The 25,639-nt window shown below is 38.6% G+C and overlaps 1 protein-coding gene across 9 annotated transcripts in view; it reads left to right on the top strand.

The window, feature by feature from the left end:
- UNC5D (unc-5 netrin receptor D) overlaps positions 1-15,463 on the top strand; it is a 562,098-nt gene extending 546,635 nt beyond the window's left edge. For all 9 annotated transcript variants that reach the window (XM_003269567.3, XM_030817085.1, XM_030817087.1 and 6 more), the window contains one exon: positions 9,259-15,463. In XM_003269567.3, the coding sequence (XP_003269615.1) occupies positions 9,259-9,463 (205 nt within the window). In that variant the 3' untranslated portion in view covers positions 9,464-15,463. The remainder of the gene's footprint in view (positions 1-9,258) is intronic.
- The last annotated feature ends 10,176 nt before the right edge of the window (positions 15,464-25,639 follow it).

Here is a 25,639-nt window from a genome sequence, read left to right on the forward strand (position 1 = left end):
AACTATTTCTTTTCAATTATTTGTGAGGTTTTATCGTCTTTTCATTTCCCAAATTGAGAAACTGTCACAGGCTTATCCTGTCAGGAATGAAGCTGGAGAATTGAAAACAGGGACTATAACCGACTTTGTTCTCATTTGGCAACAGACAGTCCTCAAGGATCCAGGGCTCTCATACATTTCCAAAAAAAGAATTCTTGCTTTTTTCCAAGAACCAGATAATGAAATAGGTAAAAGGATAATGATGAGGGAAATTTTATTGCCAAATTAATTGGCCTGAAATAATTAATGCACCACTTTTAGAACAAGGCAGACTGGAACTCAGCATGTTTTCAGGTGCCCATGTCCTTCCCCTTCGGGTTTTCCATGCCAGCTTCCTCTCACTGGGAGATACTGGGGGACAGCAGGAACCATATAGTGCTCATCTCTTGCTGAGTCTTTAAAAATGCAGCACTGGCTTGCTTTATCCCGAAGGCTGCTTTGCTGTTTGTTGACTACCGAGTGAAATTGAAGTTTGGGGATGAAAGCTTGATGAATGGGCCAAATGCTTATGGTGTGTTCAATTTCTGCTCTTGAGGACAAATGGCTTTTCTCTTCTATTTGCATTTAAAGAAGCATATGGAGGGTTGGTTTTGGTCACATAAGAGGCCTTCATTAAATTAGACAATTAAAATGATAGCAGAGATATTAATATTTTTCCATTATGACTATGTTTCAATTCCCTATCTGGTGCTATATAGGATTATATACTGCTTTTGTAATGATGTTTTCCAATTTATTATAGGCAGCTTAACTTTTTTACTTTTTGTACTGACAAACCACTCAAAAAAAAATTTTTTTTTTTTTTTTTTTGAGACGGAGTCTCACCCTGTCACCCAGGCTAGAGTGCAATGGCGTCATCTAGGCTCACTGCAAGCTCCGCCTCCCAGGTTCAAGCAATTCTCCTGCCTCAGCCTCCCAAGTAACTGGGATTACAGGCGCCTGCCACCACAGCCAACTAATTCTTTGTATTTTTAGTAGAGATGGGGTTTCACCATGTTGGCCAGACTAGTCTTGAACTCCTGACCTCGTGATCCACCCTCCTTGGCCTCCCAAAGTGCTGGGATTATAAGCATGAGCCACCACGCCTGGCCCAGAAGATCTTTTAAAAATACTCTTTTTAGCAGCTAAATTAAAAACAGTGGCCAGGCATGCTGGCTCACATCTACAGTCCCGGCACTTTAAGAGGCCAAGATGGGACAATCACTTGATCTCAGGGAACTCAAGGTGAGCCCTGGCAACATAGTGAGACCCAATATCTACCAAAAATAATTTTTTAAAAAAATTAGCCGGGTATGGTGATGCTCACCTGTGGTCCTAGCTACTTGAGAGGCTGAGATGGGAGGATCACTTGAGCCTGAGAGGTCAAAGCTGCAGTGAGCTATGATCGCACCACTGCACTCCAGCCTGGGTGACAGAGTGAGACCCTATCTTGGAAAAAAAAAAAAAAAGTCATATGTAAGTAGCAACAATTTTTAAACAGTTAAACTTGCTGCCTTCATGTCACAGATACAATTGTTCCCTTCTATTTGAAAGTGTTGGGCAAAAGCCCAAATTCTGAAGGAAATTATTGCACGTACCTGGGTTGAGGTGACTTCTCTGCTAAGAATGTGGGGCTGCAACTCAAATGCAATCCCCTAGTATATTTTAATATGAAATTCATTCTCACAAGCAGTCACGGGAAGAGCTTGCAGCTTGCAAATAGGTAGACTGTCCTCCTGGTACCATGGTTCTGAGTAACTGAAATAAAAGCTTTGTTATCTGGAATTTCGAATGAAAGCAAGGCCCTTACAGACTCAGAACGCTGAGCTTGGCCCACTCCAGCTGGAAGTGCAAGGTGCCCTTGGTAGCTAGCTCTTCAGGTGTACCTCCCCAGGGCTAAGACAGAGCCTGAGCCCTGTGCCTTCCTTTCCATTCCTGTTATCTAATCTCTTTGTTAACTGATGGAGGATTTAGATGTGCTAGTCCCTAAAATATTTGCATTTGAATACTCAGGGATTTGGGAAGATCTGAAAGCTTTCACAGTCCTAAAGAAAAGGTGGTATCTCTAGCCACTTTTCCTTTTCATAAAATTAGCCCTGTGTTGCAATAATTTATAAAGACCTACAAGGCAGAATTCTATCATGGTTCCTCAATTCTCTACCCCACCTTTCTACCTCCAAAAAAGAAAACAGAAGGCTCAATAACTATTTCCAGAAATCCTCAAATCTAAAGTTTTATTATTTTAACAAGGTTATTAGTTTAAAGATGTATTCTGAAAATTAAGATTCTATATAAAAATTCGGTTTTTAACTCATATACACCATTGTAAGTTGGCCTATGTCCAGCAGGTGAAATTGGTAAGGTCAAGATTCGGAAGTTTCCAGTTCTGCCCTGGCTTCTACATAACGCATGGGCTTTTAATTGAAGCCAAGGGATGGAGACAGAGAAGTCTCTAAAAGATAAGATTAATCATGGTAATAAAACAAATCCCCTGGAACTCAGGTGTATAGAAAGCATTTAAGCTCAAGAAACCAAAATTAAATTTAATAAACCATTAGTACTCAATGAACTTACATAGATAAATGTATTCAGCTGTCTTCGCCTAAGCTTCAATCTGCTTGTCCCTGTATTTTACAGTTTATCTGTGCTCACTCAGAGTTCCAAAGGAAAAGATAAAGTTATTGAGTCTATAGGGCTGGGGAAATGAATTGAAGACAAAATGATGCTAAAGTAAATTCCTAAAATTTAGAGATTAGATTGTTTAGGCCAGGCACAACAGCTGAGACTTGTAATCTCAGCACTTTGTGAGGCAAAGGCTGGCTGATTACTGGAGGCCAGGAGTTCGAGACCAGCCTGTGCAACATGGTGAAACCCTGTATCTACTAAAAGTATAAAAATTAGCTGGGCATGGTGGCACACACCTGTAATCCCTGCTACTCGGGAGGCTGAAGCATAAGAATTGCTGAAACCTGGGAGGTGGAGGTTGCAGTGAGCCGAGATCATACCACTGCACTCTAGCCTGGGAGATAGAATGAGACTCTGTCTCAAAAATAAAATAATTAATAAAAAATAGAGAGTAGCTCGTTTACGTCTGCATATTATATAACATCTTAATGGCACTGCAAAAAATAAATCTTAGTTTTCAGAATTACCTCCATTGATCAGAATTTGAAAAAGCTGTAACAAAAGGTTCCCTGGAGTCAATGCATAAAAAAGTTAACAATCTGAAGCATCTAAGATGAGGGTAGTAAGCATTCACTTCCTTAAAAATTTGTCAAAGAAAAAAATTAAGTTTCATTTTCAGGCATCTATCTGAATATTCAGGATTACTATTTTTGCTAATGTTCTGGTTCCATTTCAAAAAAAAAATAAATCAAACGCACTCAGGAAATCGTTTAAAATCAACTATTACTGTGAATTCTGTTTTGGAGTACTGTATTAACAATGTTCCCTGAATGGTGTGTGCATTTACCTGCCGGTGCCCAAATGCACCAGCATTATGATGAAGAGAAATGGGTCACATAGATTAGGATCCAAATAATTTCACAAGGAGATGAGATGGATACATGGCATACCAATTTCATAAAATCATAATGCATTTGCACACAGGTAAGCAGGAAAATAATTCAACTATCTTTGAGAAGTAGCCTATTGCATTGAGATTTTAGGTATACATATATTTTGAGATGAAGTCTTGCTCTGTCGCCCAGGTTGGAGTGCAGTGGCGCAATCTTGGCTCACTGCAATCTCTGCCTCCTGTGTTCAAGCGATTCTTGTGCTTCAGCCTCCCAAGTAGCTGGGACTACAGGCACATGCCACCATGCCTAGCTAATTTTTATATTTTTAGTAGAGGTGGGGGTTTCACCATGTTGGCCAGGCTGGTCTCAGACTCCTGACCTCAGGTGATCTGCCCACCTCGTCCTCCCAAAGTGCTGGGATTACAGGCGTAAGCCACCACGCCAAGCCTATATATTATTCTATTGTAAACAGATAAATGTAGTTTAATAGTGTGAGAAACACACTCACCCTTCCAAACCCAAAGAATAAACAGAGAAAGTAAGACTTTTAACAGTGGTCTTGCAAGATCGGATGTCTGGTAGGCAGGCATACCCAGGGCAGCTACAGCAGGTAATTTATCTCCTAACACACAAGTCCCTCCTCCAGTTCCTCATTGGCCAAGTACTATGGGAACAATCTTCCTGGATGTCACCTAAGTTTTATTATCCCCCTTATAAGGTTATACACTGTCATCTTCCCTGCTTAAGTTTTGATTTCCCAATAATGAAACTTTCTTCCTGTTACTGGCTGACCCCTGGTCTACATTCTGTTCACTTACTGTGACCTTCTAGGTGCATGAGCTGTGTGGTTTGTTACATTCGTAGTACTTAGATTTATAATGCCTTGAAAATGGCACTTAAAATGCCATTTAGATGTTTTCTCACAATAGGATGTCTGTTAACTGCAAAGCTGATTCTACTATTTTTAATAAGGCCAATACATTCTTCTATGTATATATTAAAATTAAGTGGAATTTGAGATTTATGTTGTGCTGAATGTGCTTGTGCAAATTCAAAAAATAAATCTAAAATTTGCTTTGGGGAACACATTTCACTTGCTACAATATGTTCAGAGACCTGTGCCAAGAGAGTTAGATTTCTGCCTCTTTTGATCATTTAGTTTCTTTTAGCTGTGGGTGCCTATTCCACAAATCAGGACATTTGCAGAACTTTTCAGAACCATATGACTGGCAGGAGTCATTCTCCGGCCCTTCTCTTCCTTGAGGCAGGTGTACTCACGAATATTTTTAATATTGTGTTGAGACAATGATTCATTAGAAGCCTCAAAACCTAGTTTTTAATGCCTCTCTAAAGGTTCTGTTATTGCGTTTTTACGCCCTGGTGTTCCTGTCATGTCTTGAAATGTCAAAGATCCCCAAACATTTACCTAGGATAAAGTTCTCAGAGTGCCTGAGGCAGGACATAGAGCTAGAGATTCAGTAACTTTGGCCCTCTAGTTGCTTATTTCAAATGCAGGAAGTTCAGCTTGATCTTCTTTCAAATCACTACTAGCTATGGAAACCTACTTTAGGTTATAAGACAGCAGAGAAGCGAGGTCAGCACGGTGGCCTGCAGGCCACATCTGGCCCACTATCTGCTTGTATATAGCCCATGAGCTAAGGATGGTTTTCGCATTTTTAAATGGTCTGAAAAAAAAAAAGAGTAATGTTGTGCCACACATGAAATCTGTGTGACAATCAAATATCAGTGTGCCACATAAACTTTTATTGGGACACAGCCACACTCATTCACTTAACATATTGTTTCTGTCTGTTTTTGCAATACCAAGGCAGAGTAGAGTAGCAGCAACACTGACCATATGTGGCCCCCAAAACCAAAAACATTGACTATCTGGTCATTTACAGAGAAAGTTTGTCAACCCCTGGTATAGAATAGAGTGTTAACTTTTAAGGTAGTAGGCTCACAAAGATTCTAGTCATTCCCATAGGGTAAAAGTTCATCGTTGTTCAATAGCAAATATAAAATGTTAACTATAAATCCTTAATAAGGAGAAAGTACTGCTGCTTTTTTGTTGTAGCTGTTGTTTTTGAAACAACAATAGAGATCATAAAGAATCATTTACCCATGCTAGAAACAAAAGAATGTCCATGGTCATCATTCTCATGATGGACATAAAAGAAGACTGTCACACAGGAGACCCAGAGTCCACTCAGGCCTTGTCTCTCCATTTGCCTCTCTCCCAGCTGTTCCTTCAGTTTGCCTCCTACCTGGGTTTTGGTGACAGTGTTTGTAGGAAGATATTGCAACTTTCCCTACACACATCTGTACATGACAAGGAACAAGTGCCAATATTCAAAACAAAGTTGTTCGGTTTTTTTGTCTTTTTTTGAGACAGGGTCTCACTCACATATATATATATATATATATATACGTGTATATATATGTGTGTGTGTATATATATATATATAGTCTTTTCTCCCACTCAGTCTTATTTTGCTCTTTGAGCCACTGACCCTGACTTAGGTAACACTTTGCTTCTTGCTTTAATTTAATCCATTCAGTTCACTAGGAAGGTCCACTTCCTCCCTTTATCCTGTTTATCAAGATCATACGCACCCACAAATGGACAAGTTTAATTATGCTCATTGATGCCTCTCTACTACAAGGGGCAAGGAAGAGGAAGAAAGAACAAGGGTAGATTTGTCTCAGGAAAAAATGGTTCGGTTTTTTGTGTGTGTCTCAATGGTTCGAAATCCCAGTGGTGTCTGGCTGTGTCCAGTGGTTCAATTCTCATCTCCTCTTTTCCCAGAATGATTTATGTCTTCTCTGAACTCTTTTTATGCTTGTACTTAACTTTCATGTGAATAAAATGCTTATCTATTTCGTGTGTGTGTGTGTGTGTGTGTGTGTGTGTTTGTGTGTGTTTTCTGCCTTCCCAATTTGACCACAAACACCTGAAGGGTAAGGATCATATCTACTGATTTTCTGAATCTGCTACAGCACTTACGATAATACTACGATAGGTGTTTATTCAACATTCTTCAGCCAAGTAATTGATTCCTACAGTGCTTTTTAAGATGGCATGGTGTCTTCAGTAAAAACATGGTAAGCTTTAGGACAGTAACTTTTCTATGATGAAGACAAAGACAACACAAAAGATTAAAGGTCACTGTTCTTCATAGGGTTTTTTTTTTTTTTTTTGAGACGGAGTCTTGCTCTGTCGCCCAGGCTGGAGTGCAGTGGCGCAATCTCGGCTCACTGCAGGCTCCGCCCCCCCGGGGTTCACGCCATTCTCCTGCCTCAGGCTCCTGCATAGCTGGGACTACAGGCGCCCGCCACCTTGCCCGGCTAATTTTTTGTATTTTTTTAGTAGAGACGGGGTTTCACCGTGTTAGCCAGGATGGTCTCGATCTGCTGACCTCGTGATCCGCCTGCCTCGGCCTCCCAAAGTGCTGGGATTACAGGCATGAGCCACTGCGCCCAGCCCATAGGGACTTTTACAGTAAGGATAGAAATGTCATCTCTGGTAAAATTCTGATGAGTTGAAAAGATTTTCCAGAGCCAGCCAAGTATTTCCTATTTTGAGGATGGTATTACTTTCCCTTACCACACCCAGCTTATGGTCACAAAGAGGACTGATGTAGAGCGGAGCATTCAGACTACAGACAAGCTTTTAAGGATGCGTTGCCATTTATAAGAGCCACAGATGCATGCGCACACACACACACACACACACACACACACACACACACACACACAGCAATTCTGAGTGAATAAAGTGCTGTTTTATTCAAAGGTCTTAAGATCCTGTTTACAGTCAGTTGGTTGCCAAACAGCACTACAAGTATGTTCCACTAATAGACATTTTTAATTGTGAAATAGAAAAGGCCGGCTTAAAAACATTCTCTCCAGTTTTTCTTTTCGTCTTTTCTTTCCTTCCTCCTTTTCTTTTTTCTTTAATGGTTATTCATTTCTATACTAATAGAAATGGCAAAGCAAATCTTGCTTAAGTAGTTGAAGGGATCTTAGTTCCTCTTATTTAAGAAATTTGTTTTGGCTGAGTGTGGTGACCTAAGTGGGAGGATCACTTGAGGCCAGGAGTTCAAGACCAGCCTGAAAAACATAGCAAGACTTCTGTCTCCACAAAAATAAAATAAATTAGCCAGAGTGCAGTGGTGCACACCTGTAGTCCCAGCTACTCAGGAGGTTCCAGTAGGAGGATCACGTAAGCCCAGGAGTTCAAAGCTGCAGTGAGCTATGATTATACCACTGCATTCCAGGCTGGGCAGCAGAGTGAGACCCTGTCTCAAAAAAAGACAAACAAAAAACCGAACAACCTTGTTTTGAATATTGGCACTTGTTCCTTGTCATGTACAGATGTGTGTAGGGAAAGTTGCAATATCTTCCTACAAACACTGTCACCAAAACCCAGGTAGAAGTCAAACTGAAGGAACAGCTGGGAGAGAGGCAAATGGAGAGACAAGGCCTGAGTGGACTCTGGGTCTCCTGTGTGACAGTCTTCTTTTATGTCCATCATACGTATATATATATATATCCATATCCAGCTATGGATATTTGTATCAATATCCATAGCTAGATCAAGGCCAGACCAAGGAAGTCATTGAAGACAACTAGAGTAGATATTTCATGACTGAGGAACTAGAATGCAGAGTATATTCGAGTTTGGAAAAACTAAAGATTTTGCTGCGATTTAGACCATAAAGTGACAGAGTATAAATTAGGTATAGGTAGTAAACATGGAGAGCAACAGAGAAGCTGATGAGTACGTTAAAAAGAAAAAAAATATAAAAGGAAGAATCTAAAACAAATGGTCTAGTGTGAGAGATTAGAAAGATGGTTATAAATACTGGGATACTTGTTCTAGTTAGAAGAAGGACCAGTTTGGACGCACGGAGACACCAGTTTCTGATGCATTGTATTTGTGGAGCTAGAGGCATCTGTAATTGGAACAATCCCAAGGCCATTTAGAGATCTGTAATTAGCTCACATTAACTTAAAGATTGGAGGTATAGATTTACAATACTATCTATGTTGTTTGATAACTACTCCATTTAGTATATAAGCCCACTGAGGAAGGAAAGAACAACAAGAAATCAGAGATAAAACCTTGAAAGCTCTTATGTTTGCCAAAGTAGAGAGGGGTCAAATATTTTGAAAAAATAGGAATAAGTGAAAGTATGACATAAACTAATAAAATAGAGCATGTCAAGGGGATGGTCAAGAGGAAAACACACACACACACACACACACACACACACAGACACACACACACAAAGAGTTCAAGGAAAGTGAGGATGCAAAAGACTTGGGGCCAAACATGGTGTCTCATACTTGTAATCCCAACAATTTGGGAGGCTGAGGCAAGAGGATCACTTAAGCCCAGGAGGTCAAGGCTGCAGGGAGCTATGATTGTGCCATTGCACTCCAGCCTGGGTGACAGAGCAAGACCCTGTCTGTAAAACAAACAAGAAAGACAAAACAAGACTCGGGAGATAAGGTTATTGGTAACATTCCATGGCACAGTTTCAATTGAGTGCTGGGATACAAATTAGACTGCCCCAGACCTGCCTTACTATAGCTTTTTATCCCTACTATAATAATATCTATTAAAATTCATTTTTAATTCTCTTATGGTGATCGGTGTTTATTCCTTTATTTTCATGTTTTGTTTTGTTCTTTTTGTTTAACTCTCTCCATCTAGGAATTTATCTTATTTCGCTACACAAAGTAGCCCATCTGCTGTCATTTTGAACCTGTGGGAAGCTCGTCATCAGCATGATGGTGATCTTGACTCCCTGGCCTGTGCCCTTGAAGAGATTGGCAGGACACACACGAAACTCTCAAACATTTCAGAATCCCAGCTTGATGAAGCCGACTTCAACTACAGCAGGCAAAATGGACTCTAGTCCACTTCCTCCCATGAGACAGAGTGATGGCCAGCTTGGGGACATTTGCTTTAAATGGGAAAGAGGCCGCTTTCTGCCCAGTGGTGTTGGGGGAATTCAGCCTTCATTTATAATCAGTGAGATTCCCCTGCTGAAGAAACTAAATTTTATATAGGTAAAACATGTTAATAGGGAAAAGTACAAGTTCTCTTACATATAAGAGGGCTCTACCATCTCCTTGGAATCCACATTTGGGTTAACTCTTCAGATTTAGAGTGGCAAGGAAAAAAGTGAGAGCAGAAGTAGCTGCGGGAAAAGATGAGCTATGATAATGCTGGGAAGGCAGAGATTGATTAAGTGCATGTTTTGAAATAGGTTTTTAATGATGTGCCCCAAAGGGCCAGCTGATTCTGGTACTAGATTGTCAGAGTTTTCTACCAACTGGCATCTGTGATGTCAGAAATCATTGTAAAACTGGCTTTTAGATGTGAAACAGGGTTGCCAACCCATTTGTATGACTTCAACAACGTCAAGGAGGCCATTTAGAATTTAGAATCTGAGCACATCACACCAGCACCAACTCCCTGTCTCTTCTAGCCACTTAATGGAGACAAAATGGAGAGTTAAGACAGACCACAAACTAGTTCTTTTAGTGTACTCCACCCTTTTACTTTTTTCCTGAGACAAATCTACCCTTATTCTTTCTTCCTCTTCCTTACCCCTTGCAGTAGAGAGGTATCAAGGAGCATAATTAAACTTGTCAATATCGAAAGTTGTTTTTTCTAACACAACAAAGTGGGACCATCTCTATTCCCATCTAAGCCACTCAAATTGCTGAGTCCTATCAGAACACAGCTTATTACATGGATATGGGGACAGGAGAGATTAAAGCAGCTTCAAAAACACATGAACTGCAGATGTCATAGGCCTCAAATCAGCTATAATTCTAGGAAGCATGTGTTGATCTAGTTCTCTAACATTGTTGTTATAAGAAAATGAGTTTTACTGCATTTTTCAATCCAGATGCTTGAAATTGTCTAACATGTGGGTACTATGTCATCACAAAATCTCTTAGTAAGGTTATATGTGATCCTCATTTTGCCTCTTGGGAAATTAGCAGATAGTCTTTGCTCTAAATGATATCTGAATAAATAGACTTGAGGAATACCTCTACCACAGTGTCCCTGAAACCACATGCATCATTCAGGGAGCCTTCATGCTGTGACTATTCAGCCTCCCTGAATATGCTTTCTCTATAGAACCATTAACATATGTCTATTGCTCTATGATTTTTTTTTACATTAGAAGGCAGTGATGTTGTGGAAGATTGAAATCCACAGATAATTCATGACCCTCATCACTTTACTCCATCTTTTTATCCTATTAAATCATTTTTGACAAGATGTCCTGGTAGACTAAAGATGAACAGATTTGCTCTTGCTCATCTTCTGGTGGATATTTTAACTTGCTGTTCACAATCAGGACAACCAAAGTCAAGGACCCAGATGAACCACAAGGCAGCTAGTCAGCTACTTAGAGGTTGGTTACATTCGAATAAAAAGTAGTCAGGGAACGGGGGAGGTGGGGAGTTGGGGAGTACTTGGCAGTTGGGATATGATCAATTTTTTTAAACAACGTTTTTGTAGATCCCTTGTAAAATAATAATAATAATAATAATAATAATAATAATAATGTTGTGAATCTCCATGCCAAGTGAAAAAGGCCTAAAGATGAGTTGAATTTGTGATACCATGGGTAAGGCATGGAAGAACTCTTGAATGTGTTGGCCATTTTCTCTAACTAATGTGTGGTATATATGGTCCCCTATATTAGACAGAAGGCTTTGCTACATGTAATTCAAAAGCATCTCGCTTTTCTCAGGAACCAAAGGCTTATGATGTAGAACAAAGAAATCATCTTAGAACTGTCAAGCATATTTTCACAATACCATGTCAAGATCAGGAAAACACCCTTTTGCTAGTGTGCTTAACTTATTTATTTCTTCTAGGAAACAACAGATAAACAGCATGAACATGTAAATCATCTGGCATCACTGATTGATAGAATTTCTGAAAGAGAAAGAGAAGTAGATGGTCAACCAGTCACAAGTTGGTTGGCATGAGGCGGTGTGCAGAGGAAATCTGCATTCACTATTGAGTAAAAACTTGGAGAAGGCACATTATAGAGCTTATGTTAGACTCCATCTTGGAGGATTTTTGTTTTAAACTGTCCTTAGCATTTTCCCTCTTCCCTTCTAATAGGCATTATAATTGTTTCATCTACTCTGTGAATCTACATAGGTCTTTTTTTTTTTTAGATGTTTGATACATTTTAAGTATTTTTAAATAGATGAAAATTCTAAATGATTTTCCCTCAAATCTATCTAGATTATTTTAAGATGAGACAAGATTATTGTCAATCCCTAAATGTCTGGAGTTACCTCCCATGGATTTTTTTTTCCTTTGGCCTGGGTTTTATAAACACACTTGAACATCATATCATATAGGATAACAAAAGAAGAAGTTAACAGAATTCACCTCAGACTTCAGCCTAAGATTCAATCAAATTCATCCTTCAGCCCATTTTGTTTCTTCTTTATGTTTCTCTTTTATTTATTTCTGCTAGGATCCTACATAGGATTTCTATAGAAATGTATGAAATTCTGTGGTCACTGCATGTCAGGATTGCACAGTATGTTACAATACAATTTCAAAGAGAACCCACATTTGTGAGATTTACAGACCAAGGTGTGGGGGAGGAGGTAGAATTGCAGATCAGATAAAAAGTGAGCTTACACTTCAACTTAGTTATTCACTGTGACCTAAATTTAGTCCTATTGTAATATGTGCCTGTCACAACACAAACGCCCCTCTTGAAAGAGATTTACTCATCTATCCAAGTACTTAATTTGGAAATTTTATTGTCCTATTGCAAAATGAAACAAAATTAAAAGTGGCCTCAAGTACTTGGTAAGTTAAAATTTTTACAAAAATATCCCACTCAATGCCAAATCTTTCAGTCCTCAAAGGCATTTAAGTCTAATAGTCATGCTTTAAATATGGTTTTAAATTATGCCACCAAAATGGTGCACTTCACAGATTCACCAGACTCTAGCATCATAAAGTTAATTTACAGTTTTTACAACATTGCTTGTACATTCTTACTAGTTTACATTAAAATCCTTTAAGCCAAAAGGAAGCTTGCTCTATGGATTTAAATGCAAACTTCATCTACCAGTGCAGGAAGTCTCATAAAACTCAGATGTACTCCCACAAAAATTTTATTGGCCTTTTTGTAAGAGATGAAAAAGAATTGACACAGTTCTCTTTAAAGAGAAGAACTTTTTTATTATTATTTTTATCTCCAACTGCAGGTGGTGTCTTTTGCCGAGATCTCTATATTTTTCTTTCAGTTGTCTTTGGGAGGGGATATTAAGTCAAATCACTAAAACAGGGTTCTCTTTGGATTAAAAGTTCTGGATTTATTGCAACTATTTTCCTTGAGAAACATTCTCAGCATCAGGATTGATAAACAATGTAGATGATTAAAATAGGATAATTGTTTTTAGATAGTATTTTCTACTTGCCAAACTTCTGGCAAATTTACCTGTGAATTTCAAAATGTTATGAAATCTCTTGATATGCTTTTGTTTTTCCTTTTAGCCATTTTCTCTTCAATTTCTTAGTCCCTCTGTCCTCTGTAAATGTGTTGAGTGATATAGCTATCCGATGTATTGAAGGCAAAGTTCTCACAGAGGTCTTTGTTCCAGCTCTGTAAAGGTCACAGGAGTCGTGAAGGAGCTGAGAAATCTTCCTCTCCGGCCCACTGTCTGTGGCCCATTGTCATTGTTTCCTCATGAAACATTGCAAAGTTTGAATCCTCAGTAACTCTCATTGAATGGATTAGAGGTGATGGCCACAGCAAATGGGAGAGCAAAATGTTGGCCTACAGAGAATGACACAATTTTATTCGCCTTTGGTGTTAGTTGACATAGCGCTGTATTTGAAAATCAATGCTTTAGCCAAAAGCTGAATGACCGCCGTTTCCGTAGTTTCCACTGTTTTGTCTGCATAGAATTTTCCTGAACTACAAGCAAAAATGTATTTTGTCCAATGTCACAAAAGTGAAAATGTTACTAATCTTAGACGTGTTGCATATTTTGTGTTTTTACGTTCCAAACTCTTTCAAAAGCTGCCGTTACAAAGCTGTTTGGCTGTATTGACAGCATGTGGTGTTTTTGCAAAAGCAATTCTAGGAGAGCCAGTGTCTACCATGAACTCCTCACATCCCCACTCCAGGGTCATTCACGACATCGAAATGGCAACTTGTACACTGTAATTCTTCAAAAAGTAACAGGGGATGGAAATCAGACCTGGCCGTTAGTCACTAGTGTGTAGTACTGTGATCTGAAGTAGGAAATTTAACTCACATAGAATAATTGTGGTTTTTGAAGCAGCTACTCATTGCTTTTTCCTTTTGCTGTGAAGATCATGGATTGGGAATGTCCCCGTGAGGTGGACCTAAGGCAGTAACATTTAAACTTCATGTCCTAGCACCCGCCCTCCATCTGACCCAAAGATAAAAAAGGCATTAAGCTTCATGGGTATGCCTAAGCTTAAAAATTCCCTTCCCCACTAATATTGAGATCAGCAGGGCTCCGTCTTACTTATTTTTCAAAAAGTCATAGCTTTGAATTATAGACTATATTACTAAATTTGGTAAGGTAGTTCTTTACATGAATGGGAATGCGCGTCAAAATACTTTCACAAAAGGCATGATTACAATGGAAATGCCCTTTTGCCTCCAGTTTTGCTAACCCTAAAAAAGTATTTCACTAATTTCAAGCACTGTTTACACTCAAATCCCAAAAAATTGGCCAAATTATATAATTCTCTTAAATTTTCCTATCTGTAGGTGGAGATTTAACTATGGTTCTGGTGAATCATAGAAGGGAGAGACAATATTTGAGGGGAGTTTGTCAGCAGAATATCATGCCTTATGATCCCATTACTGAAACACAGACATTACAATCAGAAATAGACCTAATAATTCCAATATCCCTCCATTAGCTAGTTCCAATGACGCTGAGAGACAGAGCACCCTGTGCCAGGTATCAGGAATATAAGCTTCAGCAGAGGGTAACTGAAAACTTTCAATCAGAAACACTCTCCAAGGCTTATGCCTAAATTATGTAGGTCACTAGCATTCAAAACTTTTCTATACAAAGGTGGAAAAGCACTCAGAATCTGGGAATTTTCTGGTTGGAAGAACAATGTTCTCCTTTTCCAAATTGGAATAAAGACTCAGAATTACCCATTCTTCATAATCATGTCTGATGGGTACATGCACTCCAGGAAGTCTCAACCTAGAAACATTTCCAACCTAAGCATTTAAAGGAAAACTGGCTCATTCTTCTGACCCAAACTCAAAAAATATGAGTACTTGCGTACCTCCATTTCTGCATGGAAGATTTTAAAACAGATTTCACTTTTTTCTGTTTATTTTGGGAAGGTGCGTGGGGGTGTTCTTTCAAGTGATTCATATCTCAAACCCATACCACTCTCAACTTTTATTTGATGTGTTCAAAGCCAAAAAATAAAATAAAGCAGGGCTGAACACTTAATTTGACATGAAGCTGAAGGACTGAGCAAGCCAGAGGAGAGAGGTTGAATGAAGCATAGCCTTGGCTTCATACCACACTTTTTGTGCCTTGTATTATCAATGTAAATTCTGAATGTTGTACAGTAAATACTTGGATGGACTTCTTAGAAAAGGCTGCACTGGCTTCTTTTTCAGCACATGTACATATCTATAAATATATATACATATATATTTGGTAATGCCAAACAGCTGTGTTATATTGTATTGAACAAAATGGACGGTTTGGATGTTTTATGTCGAGTTTGCAAAAAAAAAAAAAAAACTGGATGGTTACAGACTTTTCAAGATAAATGTACAGACATAAATTACTGCATATCAGTTATTTATGAATAAAGAGTCTTTTATTGACATTTTAGGATACTACATGAGTGGCACTTTGAAATCTCGATGAGGATGAGATTTGTATACCTCCTGCCATGTCCTAGCAGGAGATGGAATGCTCTCCAAAAGGACAATTTCCAAATACCTGTTAACATATGGAACCAAATTTCTTGCTCAAGCCTTGAGAGTGAGGCAGTGTTGTGAGGCTACTGGAAGCAAGAAGATTGTCTTCTAAAATTCCCACCCCAGCCAGTACCATACACACACACACACACTTCCTTAGGATACAGTTTTATACAATCCAAGGTCATCATAGCCATACCATAACTGGAATACTGGAATACCAATCACCTTATTCCTCAAAATGCTTGGACTATTTTTCCAGACTGTATAGAACATTTTCTGCCCTTCTGTGGGAAAATGTTAATAGTTACATTGTTGTACATTCCAAAGACATGTGACTGATTAAACCTGCTTTAAGTGGTTTTAAAATGCTGAGAGCTCTCCCAAATTTACTCATAACTACTTAGAGAACAGGCCAGAGCCAGTTGAACTAGAATGTTCTACCCAAAGTTGGCTTCTGGTCTATTTCAACTAGTTAGTTATAATTTTTTAAAAAGGTCAAAAGTTGATGTAAACCAGTTTTTTAAAAAATGCCATTTCCATATAAAAACACTTCTTTTTTCAAATTAAGTTTTAAAAGCTATGAAGTAAAATGAAATATTCTCTACACTACGTTTTTGAAAACCTTTATGTATATGATGACCAGGCACCATGGCGCATGCCTGTAATCCCAGCACTTTGGGAGGCCAAGGCAGGCAGATTACTTGAGGTCAGGAGTTCAAGACCAACCTGGCCAACATGGTGAAGCCTCGTCTCTACTAAAAAAAAAAAAATACAAAAATTAGCTGGCCGTGGTGGCACATGCCTGTAATCCCAGCTACTTGGGAGGCTGAAGCAGGAGAATCGCCTGACCCAGGAGGCAGAGGTTGCAGTGAGGCAAGATCATGCCACTGCACTGCAGCCTGGGTGACAGAGTGAGACTCCGTCTCAGAAAAGAAAACATTTATGTATATGATAGATCTGAAGGAGGGGAGTCTATGCAGCACTTCCTAAGCCCTGTTGACCATGTAATTCTTTTTCTTATGGGACTATAGGGACAGATAAGAATATCCACAAAGAGGCTGTGTGTGGTTCCAACAGTTCTTTCTGACCACTTTAAATTAGGCAGAGCTGTAATGCTAATTAAAATATACTTAATCTACAAGCCTAATGAAAATTAGTCGAAATTAACTTAAACGAGGTAAATCAGTTATAGTTATTCAAAACCAGACCCAAAATCTCAGAATTATTTAAATAGTTAGAGCAAATAAATCCAATTTGAGTTCCTCAAAATAGATTTTAACTAGAAGAATCATGTGACCAGCATAAAGATCTGGATGTAACTAGTTCATCTGGATGTAAATGTAACAGATTGGCTTGAACCTGTAATAAACTATTCAAAAAAAAATTGAATCTTCATTTAAAAGCTGCTTTATTGAGTTAGGAACTAATTCTGAATGGATTAAGTTAGTTTGGATGAATTAATGCTTTTTTTATATAGTGAACATTTGTTTGTTAGAATTTGATTTTATTCTGACAGGGGTTAACTCATTCACTCAAAAAATAGTTATTTAGCATTTTCTCCATGACAGCAGAGTCTGGGTTCAAGTCCTGACTCAATCATTTTGTACTTGATGTCAGGCAAGATACTTAACATTTCTGCTTCATTTATAATATAGGGATAAGAAGAGAATTTTATATTCTCCCCGAAGTCTAAAGATTACGTGAAAGGGTTCATGTAAAGCCCTTAGCACACTCCATGGTCCTTAGTAAACGGTCAGTGAGGGCTTACTTTCATCTTATTTTAGAGAGGCGGTATGCATAGTAGTTAGCAGAATGACTTTGGGAGCAGATAGGCTTGGATGGGAATCCTGAGTCTATCCCACTTTGGATTTGTGACCTTGGCCAAGAGACTGTCTCTAAAAGATGATAATCATATCCAGTTCACTGAGCATAAAGTAAGTGTTCAAGAACTGTTTTAACCATAAACACATCTACAACTGTTTCTGGCTAGTTGTGCTTCTGAACAGAGACATCCTGGAGCATTTGTTATATACACATAGTGAGGTCACAGCAGGACCAATAATGTACTCAATGTTAGTATCTTTCTGATACCTAAAATTTATTTAAGGAAAAAAACATGTCTTACTGATGCTGAATTAAGTGAAATGCAACTTATTTTCTAATATAAAGGTTAATGCTTCATCAAGTGAATTAAAAATACTCTAGTAAGGTCCCATATTTTCATACCACATAGGATGATTTTAAGAAAGAACTTAGAGTTGATGATGAGGCAAATGCATGTTTAAGGCATATCTAAGACAAATCACATTTTGTCTAAATGTCAGTGTTCCTGCATAAAGTAAGTGCTCCACCAATGAGACGATCCATTCTCTGGTTTTCAGATGACACCAGGGCCTTAAAACCATGAGTTTTTGCACAAATTAAATGTTAAAGAGTTATGCAAGCACTATCATCTGCTATGTGCTAGACCTCTCTACTACAATCAGACATTCACAATTCAGACATTAACCCAGTCTTCTAGAAGCTCACTATCTCCAACTCAAGAGATTATTACACCATCCAACAAAAAGTGTTAGGAAAAAGGGAAGCACCACTGTTAGGATAAAACAAAGGAGGAACACTGAAACCAGATTGTGTTGTGTGAGGGAAAGTTCCATGGAGAAGCTGCCATTGAGCTAAGACCTAAAGGTGGTCTATAAATAAAGCGACTTCTAGAATAACACTGTATAACAAACCCTAGAATTTGTGGCTTAAAATAACACCCATATATTATTCACATAAATGTATGGTTCCGCTGGGAGGTCCTCATGATCTAAACCTGGCACGGTTGACCTCAGCTGGATTCAGGCATGTAACTGCAATTAATTAAAAGATTGAGCTGGGCTAGCTCTTCCAGATTAGGCTCCTTCTACATTTGGGGCATTGGTTAGGACAACAGGACGGACTACACTCTGCTCGTTGTGCCTCATGGTCCAATAGGCTAGGCTGGACGTGTTCTCATGGTAAAGGCAGAAAAAGAGATGTGTGGAATCTCTTGTGAAGCCTACACTTGGAATATCATCATTTTTTTTTTGCAATATTCTAATGGCTAACACAACCCACAAGACCTGCCTGTTCAAGGGATAAGGAAATAGAATCCACCTCTAGATGAGAATTGCTGGAAAATCACATTGTAAAGGGTGTGGATACATGAAGGGATGGAGAACTGGGACCATGGTTTCAATTTCTCCATCAGAGATGAGTAAGAATTTGTCAGACAAAAAAACAAGAGGAAGAACATTCAAACAGAAAGATTAGCATTGGCAATTAATAAGGATTTTATTTCAGAGAGGCGGCCAGACTTTTCATGCCTCTAGTCCTTACAACCCTGAGTCTTCTACAGTAGCACTCCCCAAACTTCTCTTCTGTGTTATTAGGTTCTGATCCCATGATTAGCAATGTTTAGAAAAGGATGCGTTAATTTCATTTACAGAGGTTTCTTTATTGTGCGATCTCTCAAAGGCTTTAACACAATAATGGTAGTTATTTTCAGTGCAGTCAATATTCTAGACACTTTATATGAATTCACTCATTTTAATCCCCTAGCAATCACATGAAGGCAGTATAATTATTGCTCATATTTTGTAAAGGGAGAAACTGAGGAAAAGAGAAGTTAATGTGCATTTTTAATCACTCCACTGCAGCTACTGTTTATAGCATTTTCCAAGTATTTATCATCATCTAACTCTTACTTAATGAGCTGTAGTAACATCTCAGAGTTCACATTTTGGTGTATATTTTCTCTAAAGATACATGAGATAAAGTGTGTGCTCCATGCTAAATTAATTTAGTCCAGATTTTCTTATATTTCTGTTTTCTCATCTATTCACCCATTTCTCTGCTATTTACAAAATTTCATATTTTTAAACATATAAGCCCATAGCAACCTTTTTAACTTTATAATTCTTGCCTGTGAATGCTTGATTTAACCATGTTTCTCTATAACTCACTAGAAATACATCCTTAAAACTGTAAGAATTAGTTATATTTTTGCTAAACCTTATAAAGACTACTTCTTTAAAAAGTTGGAGGCATGTTTATAAGCAATTAAGTAACTTGTGTCGAGTCATTGCAATTTTGCTCTAAGCTCAGAGCAAAATTCAATGTTGTCATTTCTTTAAAAGGAATGTTAGGTGTCCAGCCATCCATAAGATACTGTGCAGCTAAGGGGGAAAAGCCTGAAATAGGAAGAGAAGACATGTGTTCTAATCTCAGCTCTCATGCCTACCAGTGGAGTCACAGACAATTCATTTCATTTTTTGAATCTCGGTTTTCACCTCTGTAAAATCAGCATTATGAATATCCTGCCACACTTCCCATATTTGGCTCCAGCAGGGGTCAAATGAAATACTGTATGTAAGGGGGAAAAAAAGCTTTGTAGTCTAATAAGTGCTATGCAGGTACGTGTTTTAACAGAATGGGAATTGTACATTGACTGTCAAAGAGTAAACAAATGACTAGAAATTAATTATTTTAGAGCAATTTGTTAGAAATACACATAAAAAATGTTAAATGACCATGACTTGTTCCTTCGTCTCCAATCCCTAGGCTGAATAATTTAGCTAGAATAACCAGAGAAACAAGTAATCTCTTCTCCTAGTATCATATCTTTAAAAATCCAAAGACTGAAAAAGATCATCAATATGTGTGTGTGGTTAGCCATGTCCTAAGTGAAAAATTATACAAAATCCTAAAGTCAACTATATATTTGTTTTTATCATTGAAAGAGGTAAAAGTTAACACTTCTTATTCTAGGCTTTTATGGGCCCAAACTGTAATTTCTTTTTACTGTCCTTTAAAATCTAGGCAAACAAGAAAACACAATTCACATTTAATTGTGCCTTCTATTGTCTCACTGCTTTACAGTGAGCTTATTTTTTAAAATAACATTTACTGAGTGTAACTATAGAGGATGCACTGTAGTACACAGTGGAAATTCAGTAGTAAACAAAAAATAAATATCCCATTCTCACAGAGATGTCACTTTTGTGGGGAAAGACAGGGTAAAGGCTAAATAAGTGAATTACAGAGTAAGTTAGATGCAGAAAAGAGGAATAGGGTATCTGGGGTTGTGATTTGGTTCATGTTTTGTTGTTGTTGTTTTTAGAAACAGGGTCTCACTCTGTTGCCCAAGCTGGAGTGCAGTGGCACCATCGTAGCTCACTGCAGCATCAAACTCTCCAACTCCTGAGCTCAAGTGATCCTCCTGCCTCAGCCTCCTGAGTAGCTAGCACTACAGACACATGCCACCACACCCAACTAAATTTTTAAAAATTTTCTCTGGAGAGAGAGTCTTGCTATGTCGCTAGGCTGGTCTCAAACTTCTGGCCTCAAGCTATCTTCTCACCTTGGCCTCCCAAACAGTTGGGAATACAGGCATGAGACACTGCACCTGGCCACTGGTTTGTATTTTTAAATAGGGTTGTCAGGCAAGGCCTCATTGAGAAGGTGACTTTTGACTTAATACCTGAAGGAGATGAGAGAGTGAATCAGGAAGACCCTTGGAAGGAGAGGATTCAAAGTCAAGGAACCGGCAGCTGTAGAGGCTTTGAGGTGGAAGCGTGGTACACCTATTCAAGGAGCAGCAAGGAGGTCAGTGTGAGTGAGAAAATAGTAGGAGGTGAGTTCAGAGAAGTGAAGGGGTAGATCATAGATGCCTTACCAGGCTCTAGCTTATACTCCATGTGAAATGGGGAGCTATTGGAGAAATTTGAGCTGTGTCAGCAGGATCACACTGGCAACTAGAGAACATGTTGGGGAAGAAGGAGGCAAGCAGGGAGATTACTGCTGTAGTAATTCACAGGAGACGACTGTGAGTTGGTGCAGGGCAATTGCAGTAAAGGTGATCAGAGGTGTTTGAATTATAGATATATTCTCAAGGCAGAGCTGGCAGAATTTGCTGATGCAACAGATGCATGTTGTGAAAGGAAGAAATCTATGATGACTCCAAGATTTTGGTCTAAGCAACCAAAAACACGGAGATGCCACTACCTGGGATGGAGTTTTATGGAGATACGTTTTGAGGAAAGTGGAGACCAGGAGCTCTATTTTGTGTGTTTGAGGTTCACAGCACCTATGAGACATCCAAGTGAACACTTGGATTATACATCTGGCTTATCAGTTTGAGGCTCAAGGGAGAGGAATATACTTGGTAGTTGCCAGAATACAGACAACTCTCATGTCTCCCTAAAATATATACAAGCAAGCTGTACCCTGACCACCTTGGACACATGTTGTCAGGACATCCTGAGGCTGTACATAGGTGCCTTCTTAACCTTGGCAAAATAAACTCTCTAAATTGGTTGAGACCTGTCTCACTTACTTGTGAGTTCACAAGTGCTTTGAAAAGAAACCAACTCTGATGTCTAAAAGAATTTTGTAGTGACAATACATTGATACAAGTCTTTATATTATTAAGAGAAAAATATTTTCAAAGAGTTCAAAACATCACACACAGGGAAATATAAAAAAGATATGACAAGAGTTTTATTTACTTCATTCACTAATGAAGAAGCTGATGTTACAAATCAGTTCAAAGAAGAATTTGAAGAATGATACACATGTCCATATACATGTATTTTAAATCATGAGACTCCACCAAGCCTTGAGGCACTCAAAAATTAAGACCTTCAGGAGATGAGAAGAAATCTGTACAGACTGGGAAAGAGTAGTGTGTGAGGTGAAAGAGTAGTGTGTGAGGTAAAAGAGAAATCAGGAGGGTGATGTCTGAGCAAGGGAAGAATGGGCAACCAACAAATGGGCATGGGCTGGGCATGGTGGCTCACGACTGCAATCCCAGAACTTTAGGAGGCTGAGATGGGCGGATCACCTGAGGTCAGGAGTTCAAGACCAGCTTGGCCAACATGGCAAAACCTCGTCTTTATTAAAATACAAAAATTGGCTGGGCACGGTGGCTCATGCCTGTAATCCCAGCACTATGGGAGGCTGAGGCGGGTGGATCATGAGGTCAGGAGATCGAGACCATTCTGGCTAACACTGTGAAACCCCATCTCTACTAAAAATACAAAAAATTAGCTGGGCGTGGTGGCGGGTGCCTGTAGTCCCAGCTACTCGGGAGGCTGAGGCAGGAGAATGGCGTGAACCCAGGAGGCAGAGCTTGCAATGAGCCAAGATCGTGCCACTGTACTCCAGCCTGGGAGACAGAGTGAACTCTGTTTCAAAAAAAAAAAAAAAAAAAAAAAAAGTTAGCTGGGTGTGGTGCACACTTGTAATCTCAGCTACTCAAAAGGCTTGAGGCAGGAGAATCGCTTGAACCTGGGAGGTGGAGGAGGTTGCACTGAGCCAAGACTGCACGACTCCAGCCTGGGTGACAGAGAGAGACTCCGTCTAAAAAAAAAAAAAAAAAAAATGGGCATAATCACCTATCTCAGATGCTGCTGATAGGTCAAGTATGATGAGGATTAATAAGTGACCCTTGGATTTAGCAATGTGGACATTCTTTATGATCATGGCAAGACCAGTGTAGGTGGAGTATGGTGTCGGAAAGCCTATTTTGAAGTAGATTCAAGCAAAAAAAAAAAAAAAAAAAGAGAAGAGAAAAAAGGAGCCAGCACATATAATCCATCCTTTTGAGGAGCTTTGCTGTAATGAGAAGAGAGATCTTTTATTTGTTTCTTTTGCAAAGGAAGTCAAAGTGAGATGCTTGAAACTGTGATTGTGGAGGGGCATATTCATTGTAAACAAGGCCTGTAAGGAAGGGTTTTCGGTCTCGGCCCCATTGACATCTGGGGCTGGAAAATTCTTTGTTGTAAGTGACTGTTCTGTGCTTTATAGGATATTTAGCAGCTTCCCTATCCTGTACCCACTAAATGCCAGCTATGATAATCTACCAGCTATGACAATCAAACTACCAGCTATGACAATCAAAAACATCTCCAAACATTCCCATATGTTCTCTTGGAAGCAAAATTGCCTGTATTTGAGAACCACTGGTCTATAACAATGATGGTAAGTAGCTGAGACATGGTAAAAGATAAAGTCATTGGAGAATCAAAATTCAAGTGATTGAAAGAATGAGGTAGAAAAATCATTTATATGTTTATTAAAATCTTCAAAACTTAGAACAGAAGCATGCTGAAGAGAATGACACTGAGCCAGAGCTAATTCTTCTGTGAACAAGGGGAACTGACTTAGGCATCAGATGATCACAACCAGGAGAGATAGTGGGTGGCATTACCTCAAAATAGGAGCATCAAAAATGGAAAATATTAGGGAGAGAAGAGGGAAAGTTATCTGGAAATGGTGATAAGAAGGAGAAAGAACTCCTAGCCCACCTCCAAGGGTAGAGAAAATATAGGAGCAAAAATAGCAACCACCTAAAAGGGCCACAGTAGTTTTAAGGAAGAGCTGGGTTTCAGTAACAGCAAAAAAGAAGGAAACAGAAATTTATGAGGATATAAAGCATTTTGCTGATGACTGAAGGTACTGGAAAAGGACTTCAAAATTTGAGAAGACTGGGAGATGGGTCAGATATACAGACCCTTGAGAGGAGTATAGTACAAGAGATAAGGATGTCCTGGAAAAAAGGGAATCCTTTAGAGATTTACCCTGGCAGAGATAAAGAACACTATAATAGTAGGCACTAAAATGGAATAAATTAATGAATGGATTGAATAAAAGTTCGCTTGGTTTATGCACTTATTTATACATTTCAACATTTACTTGGTTTATGTCTATAAATTTTCTTTAAAGCATGGTGATGTAGGTAATAATGTGCTTATTTAACAAAATAAAATAGAGAAATGAAGGGCTTAGGCAAAGATTACAAAACTGGTTAGTGGCAGGGTTTCAATTAGGTCTACTTATGGGGTGCTACTTTTCTTAAAAATACATTGCCTCGATGTTTCTTCAGCCATAAGGTATGTAGTTCAGAAAGTCTTCCTAATTCAAAAGCAGAATTTAGGAGTACTAAAAGATAGACAACCAAGGTATACAATGAAAGAGTTCTACATGTTGTAGCTTTTTGGCGCTATGCAAGTCTGAGCTGTGCAACTCTCCTGGGAACCATCAGAAGACACTACAGTTGGTCGAGACACGTTAGCGTCTTCTCCAGACTTCCTTCCTGATGCAATTGGAATAAATGAATACATTAAAAAGAGTGTAAACCAAAAATAAAATAACCTGACCATTTCATTGGACCCCTCCTCTCAGCCAAAGGTATTCCAGAGTTAACCTGAAAATCTAGTTTAGGCAGTGGTGGCAGATGGAGTCAGACATGCCTCATTATACCCTCCAGCATTAACATCAACAAAAAAACCTTTAGTTTTTAGTCCTTAGTCAGGACCTCCTGAGGCTGTGTCACCAGCACGTTCTTAAAGTTGGCAAAATAAATTGAGACCTGTCTCAGATAGTTATGGGTTCACAACACTTTGCAAAGAAACCTACTTTTATGTCTAAAATAATTTTGCAGTGAATACATCGATATAAATCTTTATATTAAATGTTTTCGAATGGTTAAAAACATGGCACACATACAAATATAAAAAAAGACAAAAATTTTCTTTACGTCATTCACTATTTATGAAGAAGTTGATGTTAAAAATCAGTTCAAAGAAGAATTTGAACAGATAAACATGTGCATACACACTATATACATACATGTATATGTAAATGAGAATTCTGAAGTGAATTTGGTAATACAGGCAAAACTGTTTAAGACCTTATATGGTATAGAGTAGTAATAGATACAAAATTGTCTATAGGGAATACCAATCTACATGTGAATACCTCATAGGGCAATAAAAATCATGTTATCTTTCCTACCAGAGTAGAAATTAATTGTATCTGAACAAAATTCCTTTGCATTTCTATGGACAAGAGGCATTTGCATGACTTCAGTTTTCCATCATTTAACTTCTACCCCTGCAGGACTAATAATGTAACCAAGTCAATAGAGGTCAAAGAAGTATACCCCCATAGAACTAGATAATCCTAAAAGGTCAGCTAGGCACACCCAATACTCCACATTTTTTGTGCACGTTCAAGTCTTCAGCAACTTTTTCTTGACAATGCTATGTGTCTTGGAAATTT

The sequence above is a fragment of the Nomascus leucogenys genome, chromosome 8, assembly GCF_006542625.1.
Source record: "Nomascus leucogenys isolate Asia chromosome 8, Asia_NLE_v1, whole genome shotgun sequence".
NCBI lineage: Eukaryota > Metazoa > Chordata > Mammalia > Primates > Hylobatidae > Nomascus > Nomascus leucogenys.